The sequence below is a fragment of the Bos grunniens genome, chromosome 20 (assembly GCF_055505025.1).
Source record: "Bos grunniens cultivar Pamir isolate PY7600 chromosome 20, Bosgru_T2T1.0, whole genome shotgun sequence".
Taxonomy (NCBI): domain Eukaryota; kingdom Metazoa; phylum Chordata; class Mammalia; order Artiodactyla; family Bovidae; genus Bos; species Bos grunniens.
This window is the reverse complement of record NC_141184.1, coordinates 48544679-48570273: the sequence shown is the minus strand read 5'-3', so window position 1 is coordinate 48570273 and position 25595 is coordinate 48544679. Positions and strand designations below refer to the sequence as shown.

The 25595-nt window shown below is 41.1% G+C and overlaps 1 protein-coding gene across 4 annotated transcripts in view; it reads right to left on the bottom strand.

Moving 5' to 3' along the window:
- Positions 1–25595, bottom strand: part of IL31RA (interleukin 31 receptor A) — a 68173-nt gene that overhangs the window by 9543 nt on the left and 33035 nt on the right. For 2 of the 4 annotated variants that reach the window (XM_086361773.1, XM_086361772.1), the window contains 6 exons: positions 23495–23646; positions 17215–17380; positions 10328–10407; positions 6734–6950; positions 1335–1517; positions 237–338 (listed from right to left, as the gene is read on the bottom strand). In XM_086361773.1, the coding sequence (XP_086217899.1) occupies positions 237–338; positions 1335–1517; positions 6734–6950; positions 10328–10407; positions 17215–17380; positions 23495–23646 (900 nt within the window). The remainder of the gene's footprint in view (positions 1–236; positions 339–1334; positions 1518–6733; positions 6951–10327; positions 10408–17214; positions 17381–23494; positions 23647–25595) is intronic. The other 2 variants (XM_086361774.1, XM_086361775.1) reach the window with 1 other exon arrangement.

The following is a 25595-nucleotide window of genomic DNA, read 5'->3' as shown; positions in this document are numbered from 1 at the left end:
CTTGATGATCTCTAATGTCCACCACAGCTTCAAAATTCAGTGACTCCATACTTTGACCACAACTGTGTCAACTACTACAAACGGTAATAAGTATACATAGCTTACTACAAGCTAAATGTGCAGCACGGATGAGCACGAAAGCAACTGTGAACAAGCTTCAGGCCTTCGCAGCCTTGGGTAAAGGATGGACAGGCCCCAGAGTTGCCTTTGCCCAGTGGAACCCTGTCCATACATACCACCTTCTTTGACATAAGCCTGGATGGAATATGGCTCGCCCACTAGGTTTTGCAACATTGGATACACAGAGATATTATAGCACCAGAAAGGTTCCAGTTCATCTGTAGAAAAAGGGGAGGTAGACAGGGAGTGGGGCAGCGGGAGGGAAAGAGAGAGAAGGAGGGAGGGAGAAAGAAGCGTTAGGTGCAGAGCACAGCATAGAAGAAGGAATGCTAGACTGACTTATGACCTATGACTTATGGAAGATATTTTATTTCCCTATCGTCTCCACATCTGGAAAATAAGGGACTTAGGTTGGATGGTCTCTAATATCTATGTTGGTTCTAACATTTTGAAACTAATTCTTAGAACCAAACCTGCACCACTCTGACAAAATGGTTGAGCCACCCAGGAAGGAGAAGTAAAAGATCCAGGCTCTTCTTCATCATTGATTTTGTTACATCATTTGGGGTGCACCACAGAATAAACTTAATTCTTCTTTCAATAGCATATCACCCTAGAGAACTCAGCTACCATAAATTCTAGCTCTTCTGTCTGTCTGCCTCCCTACATAAGTATAATTCTTCATATAGATGCTTCTAAGTATTAAAAAATGGTCAGAGTGATAGGACTGGGAGAGTGAAGCCTCACTTATGTGTCTTATATGGAGCAGGGACTTTCTTGAAAAGAAGGCTATTCTCTGTATCAGTCACTTGTGGAAGGGCCCTAGAACCTAAACATATAGCCAGAACTGAAGGAGGCACCCTGAGTAGGACAGATGGGATACAAAGTCTGGTGTTTCCACACAGTCACATGATTTCCACATTGCATCCACATGATCATGGTATCTGGGAAGAGCTCTCTGATGGTGGGTGTCCACCACCAAAGATGGTGCTTTCCGCCTGGAAACACGTCAGCTGCCTAGTCTGATGCTCACGGCTTCTTATTCCAGCACTGCTGGGAAATGCCAAGAAGCACACGTCACTAAGCTTGCCCTAGCCTGTCAAATTCTATTACTCACAATTTACAGGTATGAAGCCAAAATTAAGGATTTTAAAACTGGTGAAAACAAAAGTGAATCCTACACAGCAAGAACCTGTGGGGTCCGCACTGGCTACCTTGCTGGATTGTCCAGTTCCTGGCGTGAGACACAGACTCCCAGGAAATGGCCAAGGGCTTTGAGTCCAAGTCTGGGACCCACTCCACCATCCATGTATCGACCTCCAGAGCAGAGCTTTGCCACTCCACCACCAGCTGGTCCTGAGTGAGGCAGGTGTGCATGGCCTCGATGCAGTGGAACACTGAAAGGAGAGGAAAGACTGCTTCACAACACCGAACTCATCCTCCAGATGCACCAACCACATTTACATCTGTTCACTGCCCAAAGTGTAAAGAAGGTCAAAGTTCAGGATCTCCACTGCCACCTTCCACTAGGATGCTGTTTTTAATGTTTTTATTGTATCCCTTTTCCTTACTCTTAATATTTGATGAAGTGCCTTTTGTTATCTTCCCCATATTTGCCTGTTGCCAGCAGAGAATCTTACTAGACAGTTGATGACTAAGAATTACTGGGCAGCTCTGGGGTCTGTGCAAGTCAAAAGGAAAGTAAGCCTGAGACAAAGAATGATCTCTAAAGGTAGAATTTCAGGCATCTATAATTTTGTGACTGGGAAGCTGGAAGCTGGTGACCCTAAAATCATACCAGGGTGATGGCTTCAAATTTTGACCATCTAAACTGGTGCTATATGACCTGTCTATGCAGTCCCATCTTCAGGTAGGAAGAATTGTATCTGCTGCAGAAGGAGATAGACACACTCAGCTGAAGCACCTAGATGTGGGCCAATAGGTAAATGACTCTATTCCCCGCAGACCTAGCAAAAGGACAGGTGAGGAAACAGCCTACAGTGTTCTTTAGTAGAAAAGCTGAACATGTGGCTTCAAATCTAGTACCTGGGATCTAATCAGAATCAGAGAGTTCCCTTATTGAAAATGTTCTGGACACGCAGAAGAGAGGACTACTGGAGATGTGGGAAGGGAAGGAGGAGAAGGAGGGCATGAAGGAGTGCGGCTCAGAAGACCACAGCATGTGGCTTTCCCCTCCTCTACTCCTCACCACCTGCAACAACCCTGAGCCTCTAGAATTGGAATCCACAGGAAGCATGTTTAAATAAACATCAAAGATGGTCCTGGATGAGGGCAGAAGGGGAGATGGAGTCCCTCAAAAAAGCCAAAATGCCTCTTGAAGTTGGAAACTAGGCAAGTATAGAGATTTGGCATAAGAGTCCAGTGGGTAGTAAATTCTGCTATGCCTATGCAACAAATACATTACTATGAAATAAAATAGATAACTAATGAGAACCTACTCTATGGCAAAAGGAACTTTATTCAGTGCTCTGTGGTGACCTAAATGGGAACTCTTTGGGACCCAATGGACTGTAGCCATGGAATTCTCCAGACCAGAATACTGGAGTGGGTAGCCGCTCCCTTCTCCAGGGGATCTTCCCAACCCAGGGATTGAACCCAGGTCTCCTACATTGCAGGTGGATTCTTTACCAGCTGAGCCACAAGGGAAGCCCAAGAATACTAGAGTGGGTAGCCTATCCCTTCTCCAGGGAATCTTCCTGACCCAGGAATCAAACCAGGGTCTCCTGCATTGCAGGTGGATTCTTTACCAACTGAGCTATCAGGGAAGCCAAAGAAATGGGAAGGAAATCTAAAAATGAGGGGATATGTGAATATGTATAATGGATTCATTTTGCTGTACAGCAGAAACTAACACAACACTGTAAAGCAGCTGTGTGTAGATTAGTCATTAAGTTGTGTCCAACTCTTTGCGACTCCATGGACTGTAGCCCCCCAGGCTCCTCTGTTCATGGGCTTTCCTAGACAACAACACTGGAATGGGTAGACACTTCCTTCTCCAGGGGAATCTTCCTGACCCAGGGATTGAACACAGGTCTCCTGCATTGCAGTCAGATTCTTTACCATCTGAGCCACCAAGGAAGCTCCCCTCTCCAAAATCAACTATACTCCAATAAAAATTAATTTAAAATAAAAGGAAAACAACAACAACAAGCCCCAGAGGGTTGTGTATGTATTTAGGAGCCTCTGTTCTTGAAGCTCACAGTTGATGGGAAGGAGTCCTTTCCCCATACTGGGCCTTTATGAGAGACTCCAGCATCTGGTCTAGAAGCTAGGCTGGAGGATCTGTCAACTTGAAAGGGCAGCTCTGAGGAAGGGCAACTGAGACGTGGGGAAATTGTGAAGCTAGAGTGGGGCAAGCAGCACAGAGCCAGGAGATCAACCCCACCGAAGCCCTAGCGTCCCAGCTCTCTCCTCCCTGCCCTTCTCTGCTCATAGCCTCTAAGCATCCTTAGTCACTGTTTCAGTCAAGCTGAAAGTCATTATTGGAGCATTTGGAAACTTACTCAGCCTCTTGAAGCAGGTAACATTAGTGTTCCCTGATCGCCTCAGTTGGTAAAGAATCTGCCTGCAATACAGGAGACCTGGGTTCAATTCCTGGGTTGGGAAGAGCCCCTGGAGAAGGAAATGGCAACCCACTCCAGTACTCTTGCCTGGAGAATCCCATGGGCAGAGGGGCCTGCAGGCTATAGTCCATGGGGTCACAAGACTTGGACACGACTTAGAGAATAAACTGCCAACCGATCCCCTCTGATGCCTTTTTGCTGTCTTTATATGTTGCCTGCTTAGGATAACTTTGAGCTGTAACAAACTTCAGAGTTCCTGTGCAGGGTCAGGCTGGAACCACCCTCCCCAGGACTGTCAACTCAGATCGAACCATTATGGGTTGAATTGTGTGCCTGCAGAAGATATTCTTGGTATTGCAGAATGTAACCTCATTTGGAAAGCAGGTGTAAGTAGCTAAAATAAGATGAGAGTCCTTAGCCCAGTATGACTGGTCTCCTTAAAAGTGGAATTTGAATGCAGAGACAGACACACACAGGAAGCTGGTCATGTGAGGAATGAGTTGGATTAGAATTATACTGCTACGAGCCAAGAAAAGCCTGGGGCTTCCAGAAGCTGGAATAAAAAGGAAGGATCCTCCCTTGGAAGTTTTTGAGGGAGCACAGTCTTGCCAATGCCTGATTTTTAGACTTCTAGCCTGCAGAACAACGAGGCAGTTGAGTTTCTGTTGTTTGAAGTCACCTAGTCTATGGTGCTTTCTTGGGAATATCTGGGAAAATCAATCAGCATCTTTGGCTCAGCCTCCTCTTCCTCCTCTTCCCTGGCCTTCCTTCCTTTTCTGATTAATAAACCACTTGCACGAACATCCCAATTTGAAGATGGACGTGCGTGTTGGTTGCTAACCACACATTCTTTCTCTTTAGCAGCATTGGAACTCTGAGGAGCAGAAGTCAGGTCTAAAGAGTTAAGAAATAAGCACAGATTCTGGACCACAGAGGGTGTGGAATAAGCCATAAGTCAGTCTAGCAAGAGGAAAGGGCCTGGCAGCATTAAGGGTTGTTGAAAGAAGTTTCCAAGTCATTGTTCTACTGAATGTCGACTAATTGCCTCCATCACTCAATAGTCACTTTTTGGGCAATTTCTCCAAACACAATACACCCCCAGATGTGGTAGGAAATAGATTCCTCTTGAGAAAAGAGGAAAGGGACTTAGACTGCAAAAGCCGTTAATTTCTTATGATTTGCATGAAGTCAGTCACTCTGGGCCCATCAAATACCATTCTCAGATGCTAGAAGTGCTTCATCTTTGCCCACCATCCCAGCCCAACTTGAACCCTACCTCAACTCAGTACCAACCTCCTCCTCAGACAGTTGGTCATGTTTTGCCATGTCCTGCCTCAGACCACTCCACAGCTGTCTACTGGCTAAGGTCTCCTACAAGCAGAGCTTCTTGTCTTGGGGCCAAAAGGAACCTGAAGGTGTTTCTATTCCAATTCTTTATTTGAAAGATAGGAAAATAGGGGTCCACAGAGGAAAATAATCGTTCAGTGTCACACAGCAGCTGTGATCAGATTTCTAAGTCACTTTACTAAGTCCACGGTTCTGGATAAAATATATTGGACAAGTTTGGAATCATGTAGACCTGTGCTTAGAGTCCACCTGAGAGATCTTTGGGCAAATTACTAAGCTTTCCTGAATCACAGCTTCATCAACTAAAAAGAAAACCTGATGGCACCTATCCCATGGGTCATCTGAGGCTAAAATTAGATTGAACCATATCATTTTAGCACAATGTCTGACATATCCTAATGGACAATGCTGGATGATTACACCTAATGATTGTTAAGCTTACAATTATTATTATAACTATTCTCCAGGTGACTCTGTTAAACAAAATTCTGTAAAACATCACATTCTTAGATGTCTTAGACTGGGAACTGCAAAGAGGTCTGTAAAGGGTCAAATAGTAAACATTTTAGGTTTTGCAGGCCTCTGTTGCAACCAACACTGCCATTCCTGCACATTGTTGCAGAGACACAGGAGACGAGGGTTCGATCCCTGGGTCAGGAAGATCCCCTGGAGAAGGAAATGGCAACCCACCCCAGTATTCTTGAGTGGGAAATCCCATGGATATAGGAACTTGGTGGGCTACAGCCCATGGAGTCGCAAAAGAGTCAGACATGACTTATCAACTGAACAACAGCAATAAGATCTATAGAGAAAATAAAGCCAGGAAGAGGAAATAGATTGCCTGCAATTCCTTGAATAAGACTCAAAGAAGCTCTTTTATTCCAAAACAGGATATAAAATATAAGTTTGCATGGAAGTAACGTTTTTAAAATTACTTAATTAAAGGTGTAATGAGCAATTATTGGCAAGAATAAACATTACAGCCAACTCATTAGAAAAGACCTTGGTGCTGGGAAAGATTGAAGGCAAAAGAAGAGGGTGGCAGAGGATGAGACGGTTGGATAGCATCACCAACTCAATGAACACAAATCCAAACAAACTCCAGGGAGAAAGTGAAGGACAGGGAAGCCTATGGCATGGGGCAGTCCATGGGGTCGCAAAGAGTCAGACACTACTTAGAAACTGAACAACAACAACAATTAACATCAGAAATATCCCTAACTAGGTAGTCAAATGGGAGGGAGAAAAGGAAGAAAACAGGAGAGGGAACAGATCAAGACTGGGATATGGTCAGCAACGTGAAGGGAAGATCTCGAAAGACATCTTTTAGCCACTGAGGATAAACATGGCAGATCTGACAGTTTTATAATGCTCAATCCAGCTTATATTCACTCAGAATAAAACAAATACACGCTGCACATAGAACTTCTAGGCTCATGACTGTGTCTCGTATGATTTACGAAATCTCTGATTTTCAACACAGGCTTTATTCCAAAAGAAAAGTATTTCAAGAGGCTCATTAATTCATTGAAGATTATGATCACCCCACCTTAACCTAAAATGTCCTTACTTCATTTTCATTTTGATGCTAAAAAAACAGCAACCATTGAGAGGACAGGGACAACTCCTTGGCATATCAGATGGGGTTAGGCATCTAAATAAGAAGTTTATGTCATACTCACACTTTTCATCAATAGCTGGGATCCTCAAGGTGGCCTCTGGAGATTCCCCAAGAGAATTATAAGAACTCACATGGACCCAGTAGGTCTGGTTTCCCAGGTACAGTTCAGGCTGCTGGTTAGTAGTGTTCATTGTCTCTGTGAGGTTACTATTGTTTTCTGGAAAATACTGTATTTTGTAACCAAGAACTTTCTCCAGGACTGGGGCTCCTTTTGCCTTCTGAACACAAAGGAAACAAAATTTACTGCTAACAGCAAAGAAAGAAAGTCACTGAGACAGTAATGAATGGTGGGAATCAGAGAAGGGAGGCAATATTAGGTGCTACACTATAACCCTGTGATGATCCCTCTGGGATGAGTAACATACCTGTGCCATGTCAACCCTCCAAATGCCATAAGAGGTGATTTATAAATGGTCTCTTGGTATCAACCCTTGATAGAAGCCTAATTCCACAAAGCTAAACTAGCATGATGCCCAAACCAATGCAAGCAAATAACTCCTTATTCCTTTAGGCAGCATCTTTCTCTCTGTCTTAAATGAGGTTGTTGTTCAGTTGCTCAGTCATGTCCAACTCTTTGCGACCCCACGGACTGCAGCACGCCAGGCTTCCCTGTCCTCCACTCCTTCCCAGAGTTTGCTCAGACTCAGATCCACTGAGTCGGTGATGCCATTCAACCACCTTATCCTCTGTCATCCCCTTCTCCTCCTGCCCTCGATCTTTCCCAGCATCAGGGTCTTTTCCAGTGAGTCAGCTCTTCACATCAGGTGGCCAAAGGATTGGAGCTTCAGCTTCAGCATCAGTCCTTCCAATGAATATTCAGGGTTGATTTTCTTTAGGATGGACTGGTTTGATCTCTTTGCTATCCAAGGGACTCTCAAGGGTCTTCTCCAGCACCACAGTTCGAAGGCATAAATTTTTCGGTGCTCAGCTTTTTTTATTGTCTAGCTCTCACATACATACACAACTAATGGAAAAAATATAGCTTTGACTACCTGGACATTTGTAGGCAAGGTAATGTCTCTGCTTTTTAATACACTGTCTAGGTTTGTCATAGCTTTTCTTCCAAGGAGCAAGCATCTTTTAATTTCATAGCTGCAGTCTCCATCCACAGTGGGCTCTTTGGAGCCCAAGAAAATAAAGTCTCTCACTGTTTCCATTGTTTCCTCATCTATTTGCCATGAAGTGATGGGACCAGATGCCATGCTCTTAGTTTTCTGAATGTTGAGTTTTAAACCAACTTTTTCACTCTCCTCTTTCACTTCCATCGAGAGGCTCTTTAGTTCCTCTTCACTTTCTGCCTTAAGGGTGGTGTCATCTGCGTATCTGAGTTCACTGATATTTCTTCTGGCAATCTTGATTCCAGCTTGTGCTTCATCCAGCCTGTCATTTCACATGATGTACTCTGCCTATCAGTTAAATAAGCAGGGTGACAATATACAGCCTTGACACACTCTTTTCCCAATTTGGAACCAGTCTGTTGTTCCATGTCCAGTTCTAACTGTTGCTTCTTGACCTTCATACAGGTTTCTCAGGAGGCAGGTAAGGTGGTCTAATATTCCCATCTCTTGAAGAATTTTCCATCGTTTGTTGTTATCCAAATACTCAAAGGCTTTAGTGTAGTCTAGAAACAGATACAGACATTTTTCTGGAATTCTTTTGCTTTTTCTATGATTCAGTGGATATTGGTAATGGACAGAGAAGCAAAAACTTAAAAGTTGAGGCATTTCCTCTGAGCCAATCCCAAGTCTGTTCTGGCCCTGGGTCATTTCTTTCCTGGAAATGTCCAGGGATTGGAGAGTACCCTGTCCTTTTATCTCCATACCACCCCCTCCAAGGAGAGAGCTAGCTTCCCCAACCAGACATTCCAGCTAAGAGGACTAGAACATTCAAGGTTACCCTACCAGACCAAATCCTTGGTGAGAAATGAAGGTGACCCCAGGGGCTCCAGGCCAATCTCTTTTTTTCAGCCTTGAACCTGAGTCCATGTTTTGCTAGAGATCAGTATGTTGAATATTTCTCAGGAATTAGAGGGCTTTCCTGTTTTTCTCTTTCTGTTACTGATAACACACAGAGATGAGCAGAATGACTGATTATAAGGTCAGAAGGACTTCAGAAGTCACTTTTTCCCACTGTCTATCTGGTTTGAGAATTTCCTTTACACCTCCCATGACGTAAGAAGTCAGTTAAAAATCTTCCTAATGACTGGGAGGCATTTATAATTCATGATAACTCATTCTCTTTTTATAATAAAATCATAGTTTATTGAGATATAATTCACATACCAGAAAATTCACTTAGTGTGCAACTCACTGGCTTTTAGTATAGTCAAGAGTTGTGCAGTCATCACCACGATCTGATTTTAGCTCATTCTTTTTTAAGCAGCTCTAGTTCTTGGAAAACTCTACAGAAGCAAAAGGAAGACCAGTCCCCAGGCGAGGGGGAGAAGAAGAAGGACGTCCAAGTCCATCTCACCTACTTCACAGGTTGGCCAACTTGACCTGTGTGGGTCTGGCCACACACAGGATGTGCCCTGGTTCACTTTCCTTCTCAGAACTATGTTGACAGAGTAATTCGTTTCCTCACTTGACTGAGAAAGAACTCGACAACATCTGGGATCAATTCTTGGAGATTTCCCAACACCACAGGCTGTGTTCTCCCCTGTCTGCTGCCACTGAGGGTGTCCTTCTCGTCCCCGGGGTGGGGACAGGAGAAAGGTAGAAGGATGCTCCAACCCTGAGGTAACTGGGAATGGAATGTCATTTGGAAAAAGCAGGGTGATTTCCCCATTTTCAAGAGCGTTTGAAACTTGCCCAGACTTGAGCAAGTATGAGCTAACCCAATGAGTATTTCCTGAGAAATCTGGAGACACACCAAAGAATCAGGGCATCTCACTGCTCTCCTCCCTCTCTTCTTTCCCCCACCTCCTCTCTCCTATTTTCTGGCTGTTTTTTCCCCCTCTGTTTGCCCTTTTCCTTTCCTACTGATTCCTTCTTCCCCTCCTTTTTTATCCTTTTTTCTACCATCACCTCTCATCCCCTCTTTCGTGTCCTCTGTACTAACCTGGCTCCTCCTTTGTTCCTCATTCCGAGGCCTCCATCCTACAAAGGCCCACTTGGCCCCTGTTCTATCCTTGCACCCCACTATCCCAGTGCCCTGGGGGGCACCTGTGCAATGACCTCAGGAACACTAGCAAGCTCACCCCCAAGCCAGTGCTCTTCTCCAGTGTGGGGGTGGGGGCTATATAATTTTACATTGCCTTGGAGTGAAGGCCAGCCAGCGACGGTTTTCTCCAGAAGGTCAAGGTGCCTCCTGCACTGACACTTACACTTTGTACCTGTCTCAGGTGTTAACATTTCCAAGTGTTAACATTTCAGATCAAAGAAGAAGGCTCAGGGTCTGCATTGCACATTCAGGACATCTACAAAATGACATACAGGGCTTTTCTGAGATAGGAAATCATTGTGAGATTTGGGGCATCAAAGCCTCTAGGGAAGGAAATTAAGGAGGTAAAATGTCCATGATCACATTTCTTAGAGGTATAAGAGACCAAGGCTTTTACACAGAATTATAAATAAATAACCCAGAGAGAGGTCACCTTCAACAACAGCTGCACTGGCCTTTTTCCATCCACTTTGTCTGATCTCAGGACTCTCCATAGATCCAGGCCATGTGGAGCTGTAAAGAATAAGAGTGAGGTGTTCAGCAGAGACAGAAGGGAGCTGTAGCAGAATATGGTGAGATTAGTGAGGCTGTCTGTTTAGAAAATGCCGTTGGGGAGGATTTGCTTGAGGGGGCCAGCAGGAGTAATGTGGAGAGTGGAAGACTTCGTTGCAATGATGTCTTCATGCTGTGGTTGAAGGACTAGAATCAACCAAAAGTCAAAAATAACAAAAGATCATTATAACATTAATATCAAAATAAATTAAGATCAAAATAACATTAATATCCTATATATAATCACTCCTCCCCTGCAATGAAAATGTTGGGATTTTCTTGTATTAGAACACTACTATAATGTGGTGAAAAGCTTTGTATTTTGTGAAAAAAATAAAACCATAATCATGTAGGGCAAAAATTAAAAAAATAAAATAAAACTGCTCTTGGATCTGATGACTTAAGGTAAGCTAAAATAAAACGACAATAGATCCAACTGTAATATAATTTATCACTCAAATCTGGATTGATATATGACATCTCCTGCCCTCTACCATTCACATACATGAAAGCTAGGAATAACATAGATAACTGCTAAAGAGATTTTATATATAATTTATGCCATATCTACTCCCCAAAGAGATGAAACCACACACTTACAATGTTATAAAGCACAACAAAAAAATCAAAGAAGAAAGAAGCAGAGAAATAATCTTTCCTAAGCCCCTCTGTTAGCTCTAAATTTAATGCTAATCTTCCAGGCAAGAAGAGTAAAAAAGATAAAATTTAGTTGTGTATTCCTTATGGACTGAAATAAAGAACACATAGAAATCATTGTGAAGAGGCAAGTTTTTTCAGGCTATGGGCATTAAATTCATAAATGGAATTATCTTGTAGATCCAGTCAAAAAAGACAAAAGATAACCTAAAACCTGATGTCTGCAATCACAGTTGAACAAAAGTACAAAAATATGGCAGGTGTACAGTTCTCATGGTTGTCTTCTATGAAATGCAAGATCATAATGTGAAAGCTAGGTCCATGCATTTCTCCAGGGAAAAACAAGACCTGAAGACAGTACAGTTCAAGTGTGTCAGCTTCTGATGATCTACCTATTCAGGGACAAAGCTTAAAATAAGAAAAAAAGGAGAGAGAGCAACTTCTATTACACTTGACCTCTGCACTGTATCTCCCAAATATCTTGTCTCAAGGAGTTTTGGCACAAAGTGGGCCACTGGTAATTTATAGTTGAACCTTCTGACATGTGCCTGAAATTTCAAAATGCTGAGCTACTGACTAAAGAATGACACATACATTTTAGTCAAGAGAGGAAAGCAAGGTTCTAAAGAACTGTTCAGAAGGCTATTGGCCTGTAATTTATGAAATTGAGGAAATGTCTCTGAAGCTGCAGTTGATGAACACTAAATCTTTTTTTGAGGAAATCACATGGATGAAAAGAATGTAATTCAGTCTCCAAAAAATGGGGTCTGCCACTCAGGCCAAGATCTAAACTATTTTAGTATTGAGAGACTATTTTTAGGGACTTTTTTGTTCTTAATTCAGGTAATTGAGTGTTTAAAGTGAAATTACATACTGAACCCTAATTAAAGACAACTTCATAATGTAGAAATGTGCACTAAAGGGCAATTAAGTCAATGACCTGTCTTGTCATCAATGAAGGGTGACATTTCTACAACTACGCCTGCAGAAGCCAAAGTGTGGGTAACAGTCTAACTGCCAGGTTCCAAGTCTCCCAATGAGACCTACTATAATTCCATGTAAGTTCCATACAAGGAAATTGAAACTATTTAAACTTTCTATATGACTCAATCTGCATTCCATTGAAATGTTGTTATACAAGCTCTGCCAGGAGTTTTCCCAAAGGTCATTACCGAATCAAGAGACTGGACAGTCAGGACTCAACTTTCTCAGACACAGAGTAACAGGTTTCAGCCTGTCAACAGGTTACAGCCTGAGCTGTAAGTAAAGACAGCTTTCTTCCCAGAAGACATTCTTCTCAGCACAAAGCTACGAAGTCATGAGACCTTCATAGGTGACCCACAGAACTGGAAAGACTCTCAATCCATCTCTTACTTGCAGAGTCTCTCTGTTCCAGTTACATGGAAGTCAGACTCTGGGATAATAATATTGAAAATAAGAAAGAAGAAACCTAAAGGCAAAGTTTTCATTACAAGCCAGTTCCAAATACTCATCTGAAGCATAGACAGAAACAAAAATAAACTGATTATTAAATAATTAATCATTCCAGTCACTGATTAGAAAGAGTAAAATTCTACTTAGATTTACCCCATAGGCAGCCACTTAGTTCTAGTAGGTGGTAGACAGTGCTGATGAATGAATTTAATCAGGTATTTTCTCCTTTCATTGTGGTCACTATTTCCTGCAGATGTGTTCCAAAGAGAAACAGTCTTCCTGATGTAGACTTCCTACAGACGCAACTTTTAGTAGAACAAATGGCTAGCTTTTACATTTTCTACCATTATGTGTGCATGCTCAATTGTGTCCAACTCTTTGCAACCCCATGGATTGTAGCCCATCAGGTTCCTCTGTCTATGGAATTTTTCATGCAAGAATACTGGAGTGGGTTGCCATTTCCTCCTCCAGGAGATCTTCCCGACCTAGGGATTGAACCTGCATCTCCTGCATTCATAGGTGGATTCTTTACCATTTGAGCCATCTGAAAAACCCTCTTCTACAAGTATTACAGTCAATTTTCCATGATCATAAATTGATAATGAATAAATTAATAATGCAGCTTAACCAAATGGGGAAAAGTAATAATTCTGTATTTGTGAAAGAATAATACTAAGCTTTTACAAATTTGCCAAAATATTCACATATTTGTGGTGGTGGTCTAGTCACTAAGTCATGTCTGACTCTTGCGACCCCATGGACTGTAGCTCTCCAGGTTCCTCTGTCCATGGGATTCTCCAGGCAAGGAATACTGGACTGGGTTGCCATTTCCTTCTCTAATTACATATTGGAGTTTACATATTCCAAGGCATCAACTGTTTGGACAGATGTAGTAAGAATTTGCTGCTCTGTTGTTCCAGTTACAATCTGGAAATACCCACAGTCACCATCAATCAGTACTTTAGACACATTCTACTGCCTTTGCTGAAGATAACACTAAGAATCGCTCACTTTTAGCAAGTGTCACATACTAAGCATTTTACCTGAATCATCTCATCTAACCTCCACAGGCTTATAATTAGGTACATCAATATTACTATTTCCTCTTCTGAGGTGTTAAGAAGTGAGACAATTGCCCAATATAACTTTTAAGTAACAGAGCCAGGAATTGAATATTATTATATCTGTTTCCTGTTGCTGTTCAGTCACTAAGTCATGTCCAGCTCTTTGTGATCCCAAGGATTGCAGCACTCCAAGCCTCCCTGTCCTTCACTGTCTCCCGAGGTGTGCCCAAGTTCATGTCCACTGAGTTGGTGATGTGATCCAGCCATCTCATCCCCTGCTGCCTTCTTCTCCTTTTGCCTTAAATCTTCCCTAGTAACAGGGTCTTTTTTAATGAATTGGCTGTTTCATGTAGTATGCATGTTTCATGTAGTATATATTTATATGCTTAAATGTGAGTAAATAATCCTAATAATCAATATATTGAAATGTAAAAGAGAAGAGTACCTCATATTCTACTTAAAACAGAAATTTTCAAATTAGAAAAGGTTTGAGGTGGTGTGTGTAAAACAGCTGGCATTTCATTGTGAAACAGGGAGATATTTTATGAATTAGAAGAGGATAAATTAGGATTTGCTTGGGGTGGGTACATTTTCATTAGTTTCTTCTGGGATTCTGAAAAAATTAAGAAAAGCAAAAATTGTCCAGTGGTAATGTTAACAGATGTTCATTTTATTTAATTAGCACAGGGCACAGAGAACACTAGGATCTAGTGTTTGGTGGTCAATCTTAGCCAAGCAAGCTGAAATAATAAATCAGTTGAAATGGTAAATCTAATTTCTAGCAATGAAAGAAGTGTATTAAATTGACATTAGCAAGTGGTTGGACTGTGATGAACTTAAGACACTGAACCATAATGATGCTAGGTCTCTAAGCAGAATGACAGCTACAGGGAGGAGAACTGTACAAAACAAGGTCAATCCCAGGGTAGAACTCACTCTCCAAGATTGCCTGCTAAAAGGTGTAGCAGAGGGAGAGGGCAACTTGCACAAGGATATTGCTTGCATTTCGTCCTAATATTTTAAAAGAATGGGATCAGCCAAGCCACAGACAGCAATAACTGAGCACTCCAACAGATTATAACCATTGGACCATTTTATATTGTACAATTTATGTGCTGTTTGGTATTTGTAAACTAGTATATTTGTTTTAAGATTGGATTATTTGAGATGATGTCTATAGAGTGCTCCCAAATACGGCATAAATTTTAATCAAAAATTCACATTAGGTCCACAACTTGACTAGTTTTGTTTTAATCATGCACGTGTTTTTATTTATTTAAAATTTATATGGCACTTACCATTTGTAAGGCACTGTTCTAAGCATATAAACACATAATGATTATAAATTTTTTATTACTTTTCTCTGTATTCTTACAGTTGAGCATGGAAGCTTGGATGCCTGAATACCGTAGATTAATAGAATCTCAGAGCAAGAAGGGACTTCAGAGGCCATCCAGCCCAATCCTTTATGTGTGTCACATGAATCTTTGTTGTGACTACATCCACCAGTGAGTAGTCCAGACTAAGCATGAACATCTCCAGTGGGAGATACGAAATTCAGAAGGCACCAGATTATTCCCAGACATATGATCATATGGGCAAACATGCCAAATATCTGTTAACACTAATTTGGTTGTCATGGGAAACTCAACCAGGATCCAGGGGAATACATTTTTGCCATATAGACCAGGGAACACAGGAGCTGACCCCACATGTTGCCTAAGACCAGTGAGGGACTTGTTGTAAGATTGATTAAGAAGGGCCTGAAATCATGCCCAGAGGTGGGGTGGGGGCAAATTCATGGTCTAGAACCAACATGTCTCAAACAAAGTTAAAGCCTCAGAAGGTTAGAATGATCAGCATTTTTCTGTTTCTTTGACATATTTCAGAAGATGTGTGGCCCTTGATAGGTATTCATTTAATTAGTCATTCATTCATTGTAGTAGGTTGAAAAACAAACACCAAAGATCTAAGTACAAATCTCTATCACCTATAAATATTACCTTATATGGCCAAAGGGACTTTGTACATGTGATTGGGTTAGGATTTTGAGATGGGGAGATTATCTTGGATTATCCCAGTGGGCCCTAAATGTTATCACGATGGTCATTACAAGAAGGAAGCAGACAGATTTGACACAGAAGAGGAGAAAAAGGTAATGTGATAACAGAAGCAGAGTCTGGAGTAATATGCTTTGTTCATAGGAAGGGGCCACAAACCAAGGAATACAGGGAGCTACTAGAAGGTAGAAAAGGCAAGAAAATATATTCTCCCTTCAAAATCTCCAACTGTGACAACATTTTGACCTTAGTCCAGTGAAACTGATTTTGGACCTTTGAATTCTAGAACTAGAAGAGAAAAAGAAAAAATGTGGGCTTCCCAGGTGGCGCAGTGGCAAAGAATCCACCTGCCAATGCAGGAGACACAAGAGAGGGGAGTTCAATCTCTGAGTTGGGAGGATCCCGTGGAGTAGGAAATGGTAACCTGCTCCAGTATTCTCGCCTGGAAAATTACATGGACAGAGGAGGCTGGCATGCTATAGTCCCTGGGGTCACAAAGAGTCGGACATGACTGAACAACTGAGCACACACACACACCCACAATTTGTTACAGTGGCCACAGGAAACTAACACATTCATCAAACACTTATTGAACATCTACTGGGGTCAGGCTCTGGGCAAGGCTCCTGATTTATAGAGCATGGTAACATGCTGAGTGACCCTGAACAAATTAACATCTCATCTATCTCACTTGCAAATGGAGGTGATTCTACATATTTCATAGGGCTTTTCGGAGAATTAATAACACTAATAGGAAATCTATCAATTACTGAATGTTGATTATGGGCTAAACACATTATCTCATTTAATCTTTAAAATAATACTAAAAAATAGGTACCACTATTAACTCAAGTTTATAAATTATAGTTCATTATGGAAAAGGGGAAAAATTAGTAAGGAGACTGAGTCTTAGAGTTTGTGTATCTTGCCCAAAGTTACTCCGCAGCCTGGCTGGATTTTATATGAAGCCCACAGATTTGAAGTATTGGGTTGGCCAAAAAGTTCATTCCAGTTTTTCCCTAAGAGGTTATAGAAAAACTCAAATGAACATTTTGGCTAACCCAATAGTATTCTTAATTACCATTCCTGACTCATGGTAACCATTCAGTCAAGGTACAATCCTCTTCTCCTTCCTTCCTTCACTATAATTAAAGATGTGACCTTTTTTCTCATTAGTTATACCTTTATTTTTTAGCAGTAGCTCAGGGTTTGCAACATCAATCTTTATCATAGGACATCTTTAAATAATATTATACTACTTCAAGCATAGTATAAGAAATTTATACAAGTATTCAAGATATGGTCCTTTGCCTTCAAGGCAAAAAGCTGCTAATGTCACTAACATCATCGGGGGAGGGCCAGCTTATCCTGTAGGCTCAAGCATGTGCCATGCATGCCCTGTGGAGGGGCACTGTACAGACTCTCTGGCTCTGGGATTGCGGGATTCCATGATTCCCAAGTATGGCAAAGTACTTGACAAAATCCACAAAGGCTCAGTTCAGTTTGCCCTAAACCAGAGCAGGCAAAAACGAAACCACAAGGGACCAACTTGCCTTCTTCCACAGTTACTCCCATCTTTTCTTGACTCCAGCCACTCCAGAACCTTGACTTGTGAACCACACACTGCAGAGCTACAACGTACTCTGTAAAAGCCTGCAGCCCTGTGAGGTTGTATGCTTCTTCTTCATTCTTACCGCTTCTGGTGAAGTTGACTTCCATCTAAAAGACAAAGACAGCCTTGAGCTGGATGGGAGACCGCATGTTATCTTTCCATTTTTCTTCTTTACTTCCCAACCTTCTCTTACCTTTCTGAACTAGCAGCATTATATTTCACCTTTTTTAATTTTCATAAATAAACTTCTACACATGCCTGGAGACTGTTAGCATCAAAATAGAGGTGAGTTACCCCAAGAACCACCACCCCTCCCCTTTCTTGTTTCTAAGCTTGTGAGGTAGAGATTCCTGCCTCTGGACTGGATGTGAGTGAATCTTGCTGTTCTGGAAGATGCAGAGTGGAGTCCTGGCACCCAATACGGGCCTCAGTTTAATTTCTGGAGGTGACAATAATATGTAGAGATAAGATCTCAAGGAACAGCATGTAAAAGACACCTTGAGAGTATTAAATTCAAACTCATGTCATGAATGAAACCCAGACAAGTTAAGTGATTATGGACTACCTCAGCATTTATAATCAGCAGAACTAGGATCGGAGCACAGATTCCTCTCACTCTCAGACTCTTTCCTTTTATTCAAACTTCCCATTTCAAATGATTGGTCTTTGGGTGATCACTCAAGTTGCTAAAGATCTCAGTATCCTAGATAAATAAATTCATTTTGACACTCTCTCAATGTGAAGAACAGGGAGAGGCAAATAAACCACCTCCCCTTTCTAGACCTCAGTTTCCTTGTTAGTAAATGAGCGTGTTGCTTTCTATAAAAGTCCCTCTGGACTTAACTCTCCACAAGAAACTAGAAATTCAGCTATGTCTTACTGAGCATGATCATTGTTGCTACAGCATGAACTTTAAGCTGTAGGTTTATATAGATTTATATTGAGCTTATTAATGAAAATAAACTGTAATTACAGACATGACTACTTTGTGAGGATGCACACCAGCCCATAGAATCTGGCAAGAATAGGAAGTCCGGATATCGCTTACGTGTACAACAACAGCTGTGAAAATAGGTACACAATTGTAGGTGCTGGGCCTAAAGGAAACTGGGGCAAAATGAGGATGTGCCTATGTGGCCAACAGCTGAGCATCCCAGCTGCAGAAGGATGGTTCTGAACTCCCAGTCTAGTGAGATGGCATCAGAGCAAGGAAGCAGCATGCAGGCCTGAGGGCAATTTTGCTGCTGAACCCCAGGTTCCCTGAGCACCTTCCTGCAAAAGCCCCTGGAGACGTTGCAGTGGTAGAACAGGGCTGTTGGGAACATATCTTGGGACAATTCATCATCTCTGGGGAAGTACCCTCCCCAACTGACCTCAGTTATGGGACTCAGTTAAAACCAGATTAAGACCTTTGAGAGAAGGTCAACCACATGGTATTCTCCAGGCGTAAATCAAAATAAAAACAGTGTTAAGCCATAAAACACATGCAAGGGAGTCTAATGACATTCTATTTTACTTTTCATGCTTTTTAAAATACATAATATTCTTCTTCTATTTTTAATTTCTCAAAATTTTCCTTCTGCTTTGCTAGTACTCTCAGCACATGCTTGGTCTCTTGCTGGTTCTCCTCACAATCAGAAAGCTCTGTTCACAGTACCTATGCAAACCTGTTCTTTCAAGCCCTAGCCTCAGGGCAGTAAAAAATGCAATTAAATTTCCAAAGAGTGCTCCTCTACGGCTTCTTTACTGTGACTTTTTTCCAGGCTATATGGCTTTGGTCCTCACTGGGTCCAAGATCAATTGATCCTCTATATACAGGCTTAAATCTAAAATTTCCTGAACTCAGTACAAGCAATGGACTCCTACCAAAACACTAATTAACTTCACCAGTTTTGTTTCTAACAACCTGTATTTTGTGCCAAGTCCTAGCTTATTCCAAGCGTTTATGTGTTAAGAGATGGGTCAGAAGTTTTGGAGCAAAGCCTAAATCAAATTCTTAAAACTGTCTTGAAAACCTTTGGTAGAGTGTTTACATGGTTCCCTTTTATAAAAGTAGAAACCCTTTACACTACGGCCATGGGAAGGTGGTTTGGAGGTTAAAGTATGGGCAAATGAATGACTGAACTTGGCCTCACAAAACCTGAGCTCAACTCTGTAACTTACAAATCTTGGACAGATGACCAAAGCACTCTACATTGCAATTTACTAATCTGTAATAATAATGGGGCTTCCCTGGTGGCTCAGTGGTTAAGAATTCACCTGCAAATGCAGGAGATGTGGGTTTGATCCCTGTGTCAGGAAGATCCCTAGAAGAAGGAAATAGCAACTCATTCCAGTATTCTTGCCTGGGAAATCCCATGGAGGAGGAGCCTGGTGGGCTACAGTCCACAGGGTCACAAAGAGTCAGACACAACTTACTGACTAAACAACAACCACAATAAGAAGAATAGTGATATCTTATTTATAGGAGGGGTTTCCCAGGTGGCTCAGTGGTAAAGAATCAACCTTCCAATGGAGGAGACACAGTTTCAATCCCTGAGTTGGGAACATCTCCTGAAGAAGGAATTGGTAACCCACACTAGTATTCTTGCTTATGTTTTCCCAGTAGTCACATATGGATGTGAGAGTTGGACCATAAAGAAGGCTGAGCACCGAAGAATTGATGCTTTTGAACTCTGGAGTTGGAGAAGACTCTTGAGAGTCCCTTGGACAGCAAGGAGATCAAACCAGTCAATCTGAAAGAAAATCAACCCTGAATATTCATTAGAAGGAATGATGCTGAAGCTGAAGCTCCAGTACTTTGGCCACCTGATGTGAAAAGCCTACTCATTGGAAAAAATCCTGATGCTGGGAAAGACTGAGGACAGGAGGACAAGAGGGTGACAGAGGATGAGATGGTTGGATGGGCATCATCAACTCCATGGACATGTGTTTGAACAAACTCTGGGAGATAGTGGAGGACCAGGAACCCTGGTGTGCTGCATTCACAGGGAGTTGCAGAGAGTCAGATATGACCGAGCGACTGAACAACAACATTCTTGCCTGGGAAATCACATGGAAAGAGAAGCCAAGCAGACTATGGTCCATGGGATTTCAAAGAGTCAGACACAACTTATTAACTAAACAACAAGAATTTATAGGATATTTGCAAGGATTGAGTAGCTTAGAGTATAAAAAAGCACTCTGTAACCCATATATTGTGTGCGTGGGTGCTCAGTCTCAGACTCTTTGCAATCCCATGGACTGTAGCCCACCAAACTCCTCTGTCCATGGGATTATCACAGCAAGAATATTGGAGTGGGTTGCCTTTACCTCCTCCAGGGCATCTTTCCAACACAGGAATTGAAAACAAGTGTCCTGCAGTTCCTACATTGGCAAGTAGGATTCTTTATCATTGAGCCACCTGGGAAGCAAACCCATATATTAGCATCACACAAATATGAGTCTTGTTATATGAACGTATTGGGATTTTGAAATTAGTTTTTATGTGGTTTAGTTTAATTAAACATTTATTGAGCATATGCGGCAGGCAATAAGAAAACTAAGATGAAAATCAAGGTCTCTGTGTTTGAGGAACTTATCATCAAATATGGGGAGAGATGAGTTTAAGTGACTATGTTAAGTGCAATGACAGAGGAGGAGCACCTATCTAGACTCCCAGAAGAAAATACGTCAGACCAGAGTTCTGAGAGACGAGTGGATCTAGCAAGGTTTAGGCCAAGAGGAGATGTACAAAGCAGAGAGCTGTTCTAGGCAGAAGCACAGAATAATGAAATGACATGACGCAAGGGAAACTAGCAATTCAGAATCACTAGAGAAGCGAGAGCAAGATGGAAGATGAGTTTGGAGGGGTTGTTAGGGGCCAGACCTTGGAGGGTTAAGAATTTAGGCCTTTTCCATTGACAATGGGATGAGAACCATCCAGACAAGACTGGATTGGTTTAGTTGGATTTAGAACTGATTAGACTTGGTTGTGGTTGAGAACTGAAAGGAGAGAGATTCTGGTTGCACATTCCACTCTCCTTCCCACTTTCTCCAGGTTAGCAGGAGGAAGGACCTCTTCCTTCCAGGGTATTGGAAGGAGGGAGGCAAAGATAAGTACAGATGCAGGTAAGTTTATCAAAGAGGTGGGGTACAGGATGCTAGGGATTGAAGTAGCTTGCATGTGTTGCCCTCACTTCGTATTGTAAATGGTTTAGTAATTTTCCAGGGGAATATAGATCCTGGCTTATTTTTCTTGTTGGATTTTATAAAGTAGTCACAGGACTCTGGGATCAGACAAAAGAAACCAAGGGTTGCTAGACAGTAGATCACACAGAAGTTCCTCAGATTCACTGAGCCCATGATATGTGGTATGAAGATGAGCTTATGTTGTGCTGGGGAGTGTCCTACTTAGGGGTTCCTTTCTGGGTTCCAGAAACTACCAATCAGTGAGTCTTATATTCTTATAGTCAGTTCTAGGAGAATGGATCCAGAGTTGGCACAGAAAAGAAGCTGAGAGGAAGAGTGAACTCATTATTTCTCTTGACTTGAATATAAGACAAGTGAAACTTAACCAATTTTCTTTTCTGAAAGAGTCCTAGTCTAGTGGAGGATGCAATAGATATAGTACGGTGGGCTTCACTAAAGGAAACAGTCTAGTGATGGCCTCATGGCCAAGATGAAAAGAGGAGGCTGAATGACTGTGGTGGCCTTCTATATTCAAAGAAGCCTGAGTAAATGAGCTTCTTTTAGCTCAAAGTAGAGGCTGATATCTTTGGATGGGCTCTGATATAGTCATTCTTTTTGATCAATGATTAGATGAAGGTATAAAAGTGTTATCATATCTGAAGATATTAAAAAAATTAAAAAGTAAAAAGTTAACTCTAAGGTTTATCGAAAAGTTATAAAGTAGAAAGTTAACTACAGGCTTTGGGTAATAGAATAAAGATTCTCAATAGGCCAAAATGATGGATAAGTCCAACCTGAATAAATTCAATAGGAAGAAATAAAACATCAGCATTTTAGGTTAAAAAGGGATAAGTTATAAGACAGTGGAAATGTTCTTACTAGAAAATCTTTTGTGTGTTGAGGGGAAAGTCAAAGATTTAAGTGATTTAATTGGCTGGAAGCTAAGAGTGAATAATGTAAGTTGGTTAGAAATAGAAAGTTGATATAAGATCAAACTGCATTATGGAAATATGATAATTATTTCTGAATTTTGTGGTAAGAAAATATTTCTCAAGATGCAAAAGACAATAAATATAAAGGAAAAGGTTGATAAAATTTGACACTATTCATATTAAGAAGTTCTGTTCCTCTAAAGTTACCATTAAGAAAGTGAAAAGGCATGATGCATAGTGAGAGATGTTTACAAGACACATAAAAAATGAAAGACTCATAAACAGAGTATGTAAGTAACTGCTATAAGTCAATTAAAAAATCAGATCATCCAACAGAAAAAAGTGTGCAAAAGGCTTAAATCAATATTTCACAAAGAAGAATTCCAAGTGGCCAATAAATACATGAAAAGACATATAATCTCATTAAAAGTCAGGTAAGTGAAAATTAAAGCCATGATTCCATTGTGTACATGCAACAGAAGACTACACTGGGATAAAAATGTATAAACTCCAGCACTGTAAAACATGAATGGATCTTAGAAGCACAATATTGAGAGAGAGGAGTCAAACATAAAGAAAATACAAAATATATGGATTCCATTTATATACTGTCTCCAACTACATTGCTTAGGGATGCAGGCTTACATGGTAATACCATAATAAAAAGCAAAGAAGTAATTACTATGAAAACTAGGATAATCATGAGTTCTAAAGGCAGGAGGAGTGTGTCATCAGAAAAAGGTAGGCAGGGGGCTACAGCATGCTATTTTTTATATCAGTGGTTTTTACATGCACACTGACTTAATCTGTTAAATGCAATATTTATGTTTTGTTCACTTTCTAAATATGTGCTATAGATCACAAAGCTTAGAACAATTTAAAAGGAAATTCCCAAGCTATAGACTTTCAAGAACCAATGTAGCTAGACACAAAACAGAATGAAATGCAAAAATAAAGATGCATATAGTAAAACACTTTTCCAATCTAAAAGGCCCAAATAGGAAACTGGGGAGAAAAGTATTCACTATTGTCTCTCTTAAATGTAGAAAATGGAAAAAATGATTCCAGATCAACAAATGTCAACAATTCTCTTAGAAACATTATAATGGCATAACTTACCCAGTGGGTACTATTTACTGCTCTGAATCGAAGTGTATAATTTAAAGTAGATGACTTAGGTGCCAACACAGGCTGTGTCCATTTTATTTGAACCATTTGTTTGAGGCCCAAAACTGGTTTCACACTGGAAATCTTAGGTGGCTCGATTTTAGCTGAAAATAAAAATCATACAGTTTTTGTATTTGCACAAAGACCAGAAAGTGCTAATAACATCCACCCAGAATTGCAAAGGAAATCATAGTGCATATTCTATGATTTAGTGTACGCAAAAGGCAGTAGGAAAGCAGGGCATAAAGAATGCTGCTACCTCCCACCCCTTCAAAAAAGAATGTACAGTGAGGAGAGGCTATATTTCTGTGGGTTTCTTTCTTTCTTTCTTTCTTTTTTTTTTTTAACAAATCAGCCTTTTACCGACTGGGTCAGATCTTTTGTCAAACAGAAGGGAGGTAAAAAGAAACTTCATGACCAGAGAATGGGTGGTTCCTCTTGTCTATTCTCCCCATCTCTCTGTCTTTGACCCCCAGGATGAAGAAGTGCTCAGTAGAAAGCACCTTCATTTCCCCTGAACACTACAAACATTCTCACCCTAAATCTCTCCTTGAAAAAGGTTGGGGGGGGGGTGTTATAAAAGTAACATAGGCTCATTTCAAAAATTATTTATTTAAATTTATTTATTTGGTTGTGCCAGGTCTAAGTTGCAGCATAAGAATTCATAGTTGTAGCTTGTAGGATCTAGTTCCCTGGCCAGGGATTGAACCCACACCCGCTGCATTGGAAGGCAGAGTCTTGACCACTGGACCATTAGGGAAGTCCCCCCCCCCAATTTTTTAAATATAGAAAAACTACAAAGAAAAACTTTAAGTCAATCATAATTCTATCAACCAGCATGCATGCTAAGTCACTTCAGTCATATTGGATTCTTTGTGATCCCATGGACTATAGCCCACAAGGCTCCTCTGTCCATGGGATTCCCCAGGCAAGAATACTGCAGTGGGTTACCATGCCCTCCTTGCCATCAACCAGAGATCATCATTATTAGCATTTTGGTGTATTTCCAGGCTTTTACCTATACAAAAATTTGTACTTTTTAAAAGAAAATTGATGTTATGCTAAATAAATCTTTTGTCTTTATGAAAAACATTATGGAATCAGCGAACATCCCTTTGCATTGAAATTTTTCAAAACATGTTTTCAAAGCTTCATAATATTCTCTTATAGAGAAACAGAATTTGACACTTTCTCTATTAGTGTACTGTACATAGTGTTTCCAATTTCTCGTTTTAAAGCCCCCCTGAAAACAGAAGCTGAGTCTCAATCACAAGGCCTTTGATTAACACTTGGTACTTAGCAAATTTCAGATATTTGTTAAGTGAACAAGTAAGTGGATAATAGTTGTATCTTTGTGTGTATCTCTCATGGCTTCCTTAGATCCCCTAGGACAGAAGGATTAAATTAAAAAGTATAACCATTTTGGGGCTTCCCAGGTGGTTCAGTGGTAAAGAATCCACCTGCCAGTGCAGGAGATGTGGGTTTGATCCCTGGGTTGGAAAGATCCCTTGCAGAAGGAAAGGGCAACCCACTCCAGTATTCTTGCCTGGAGAATCCCAAGGACAGAGGAGCATGGCAGGCTAGAGTCCATTGGGTTCCAAAAGAGTTGGACATGACTTAGTGACTAAACAACAAACAACATAAACATTTTTAGGGCTACTTTCCACAAAATGTCATTTTGCTTTCCAAAATAGCTACAGTAATTGCAGTGTATGTGTATAGCACAATTTATTTATTCATGCCTCTGTTGGTGGGTATTTGGGTTGTTTCTATATCTTGGCTATTGTGAATAATATTGTAATGAACATGGAAATGCAAGTATCTCCTTAAGATCCTGCTGCTGCTGCTGCTAAGTTGCTTCAGTCGTGTCCGACTCTGTGCGACCCCATAGACAGCAGCCCACCAGGCTCCACTGTCCTGGGATTCTCCAGGCAAGAACACTGGAGTGGGTTGCCATCTCCTTCTCCAATGCATCAAAGTGAAAAGTGAAAGTGAAGTCACTCAGTCGTGTCCGACTCTTAGCGACCCCATGGACTGCAGCCTACCAGGCTCT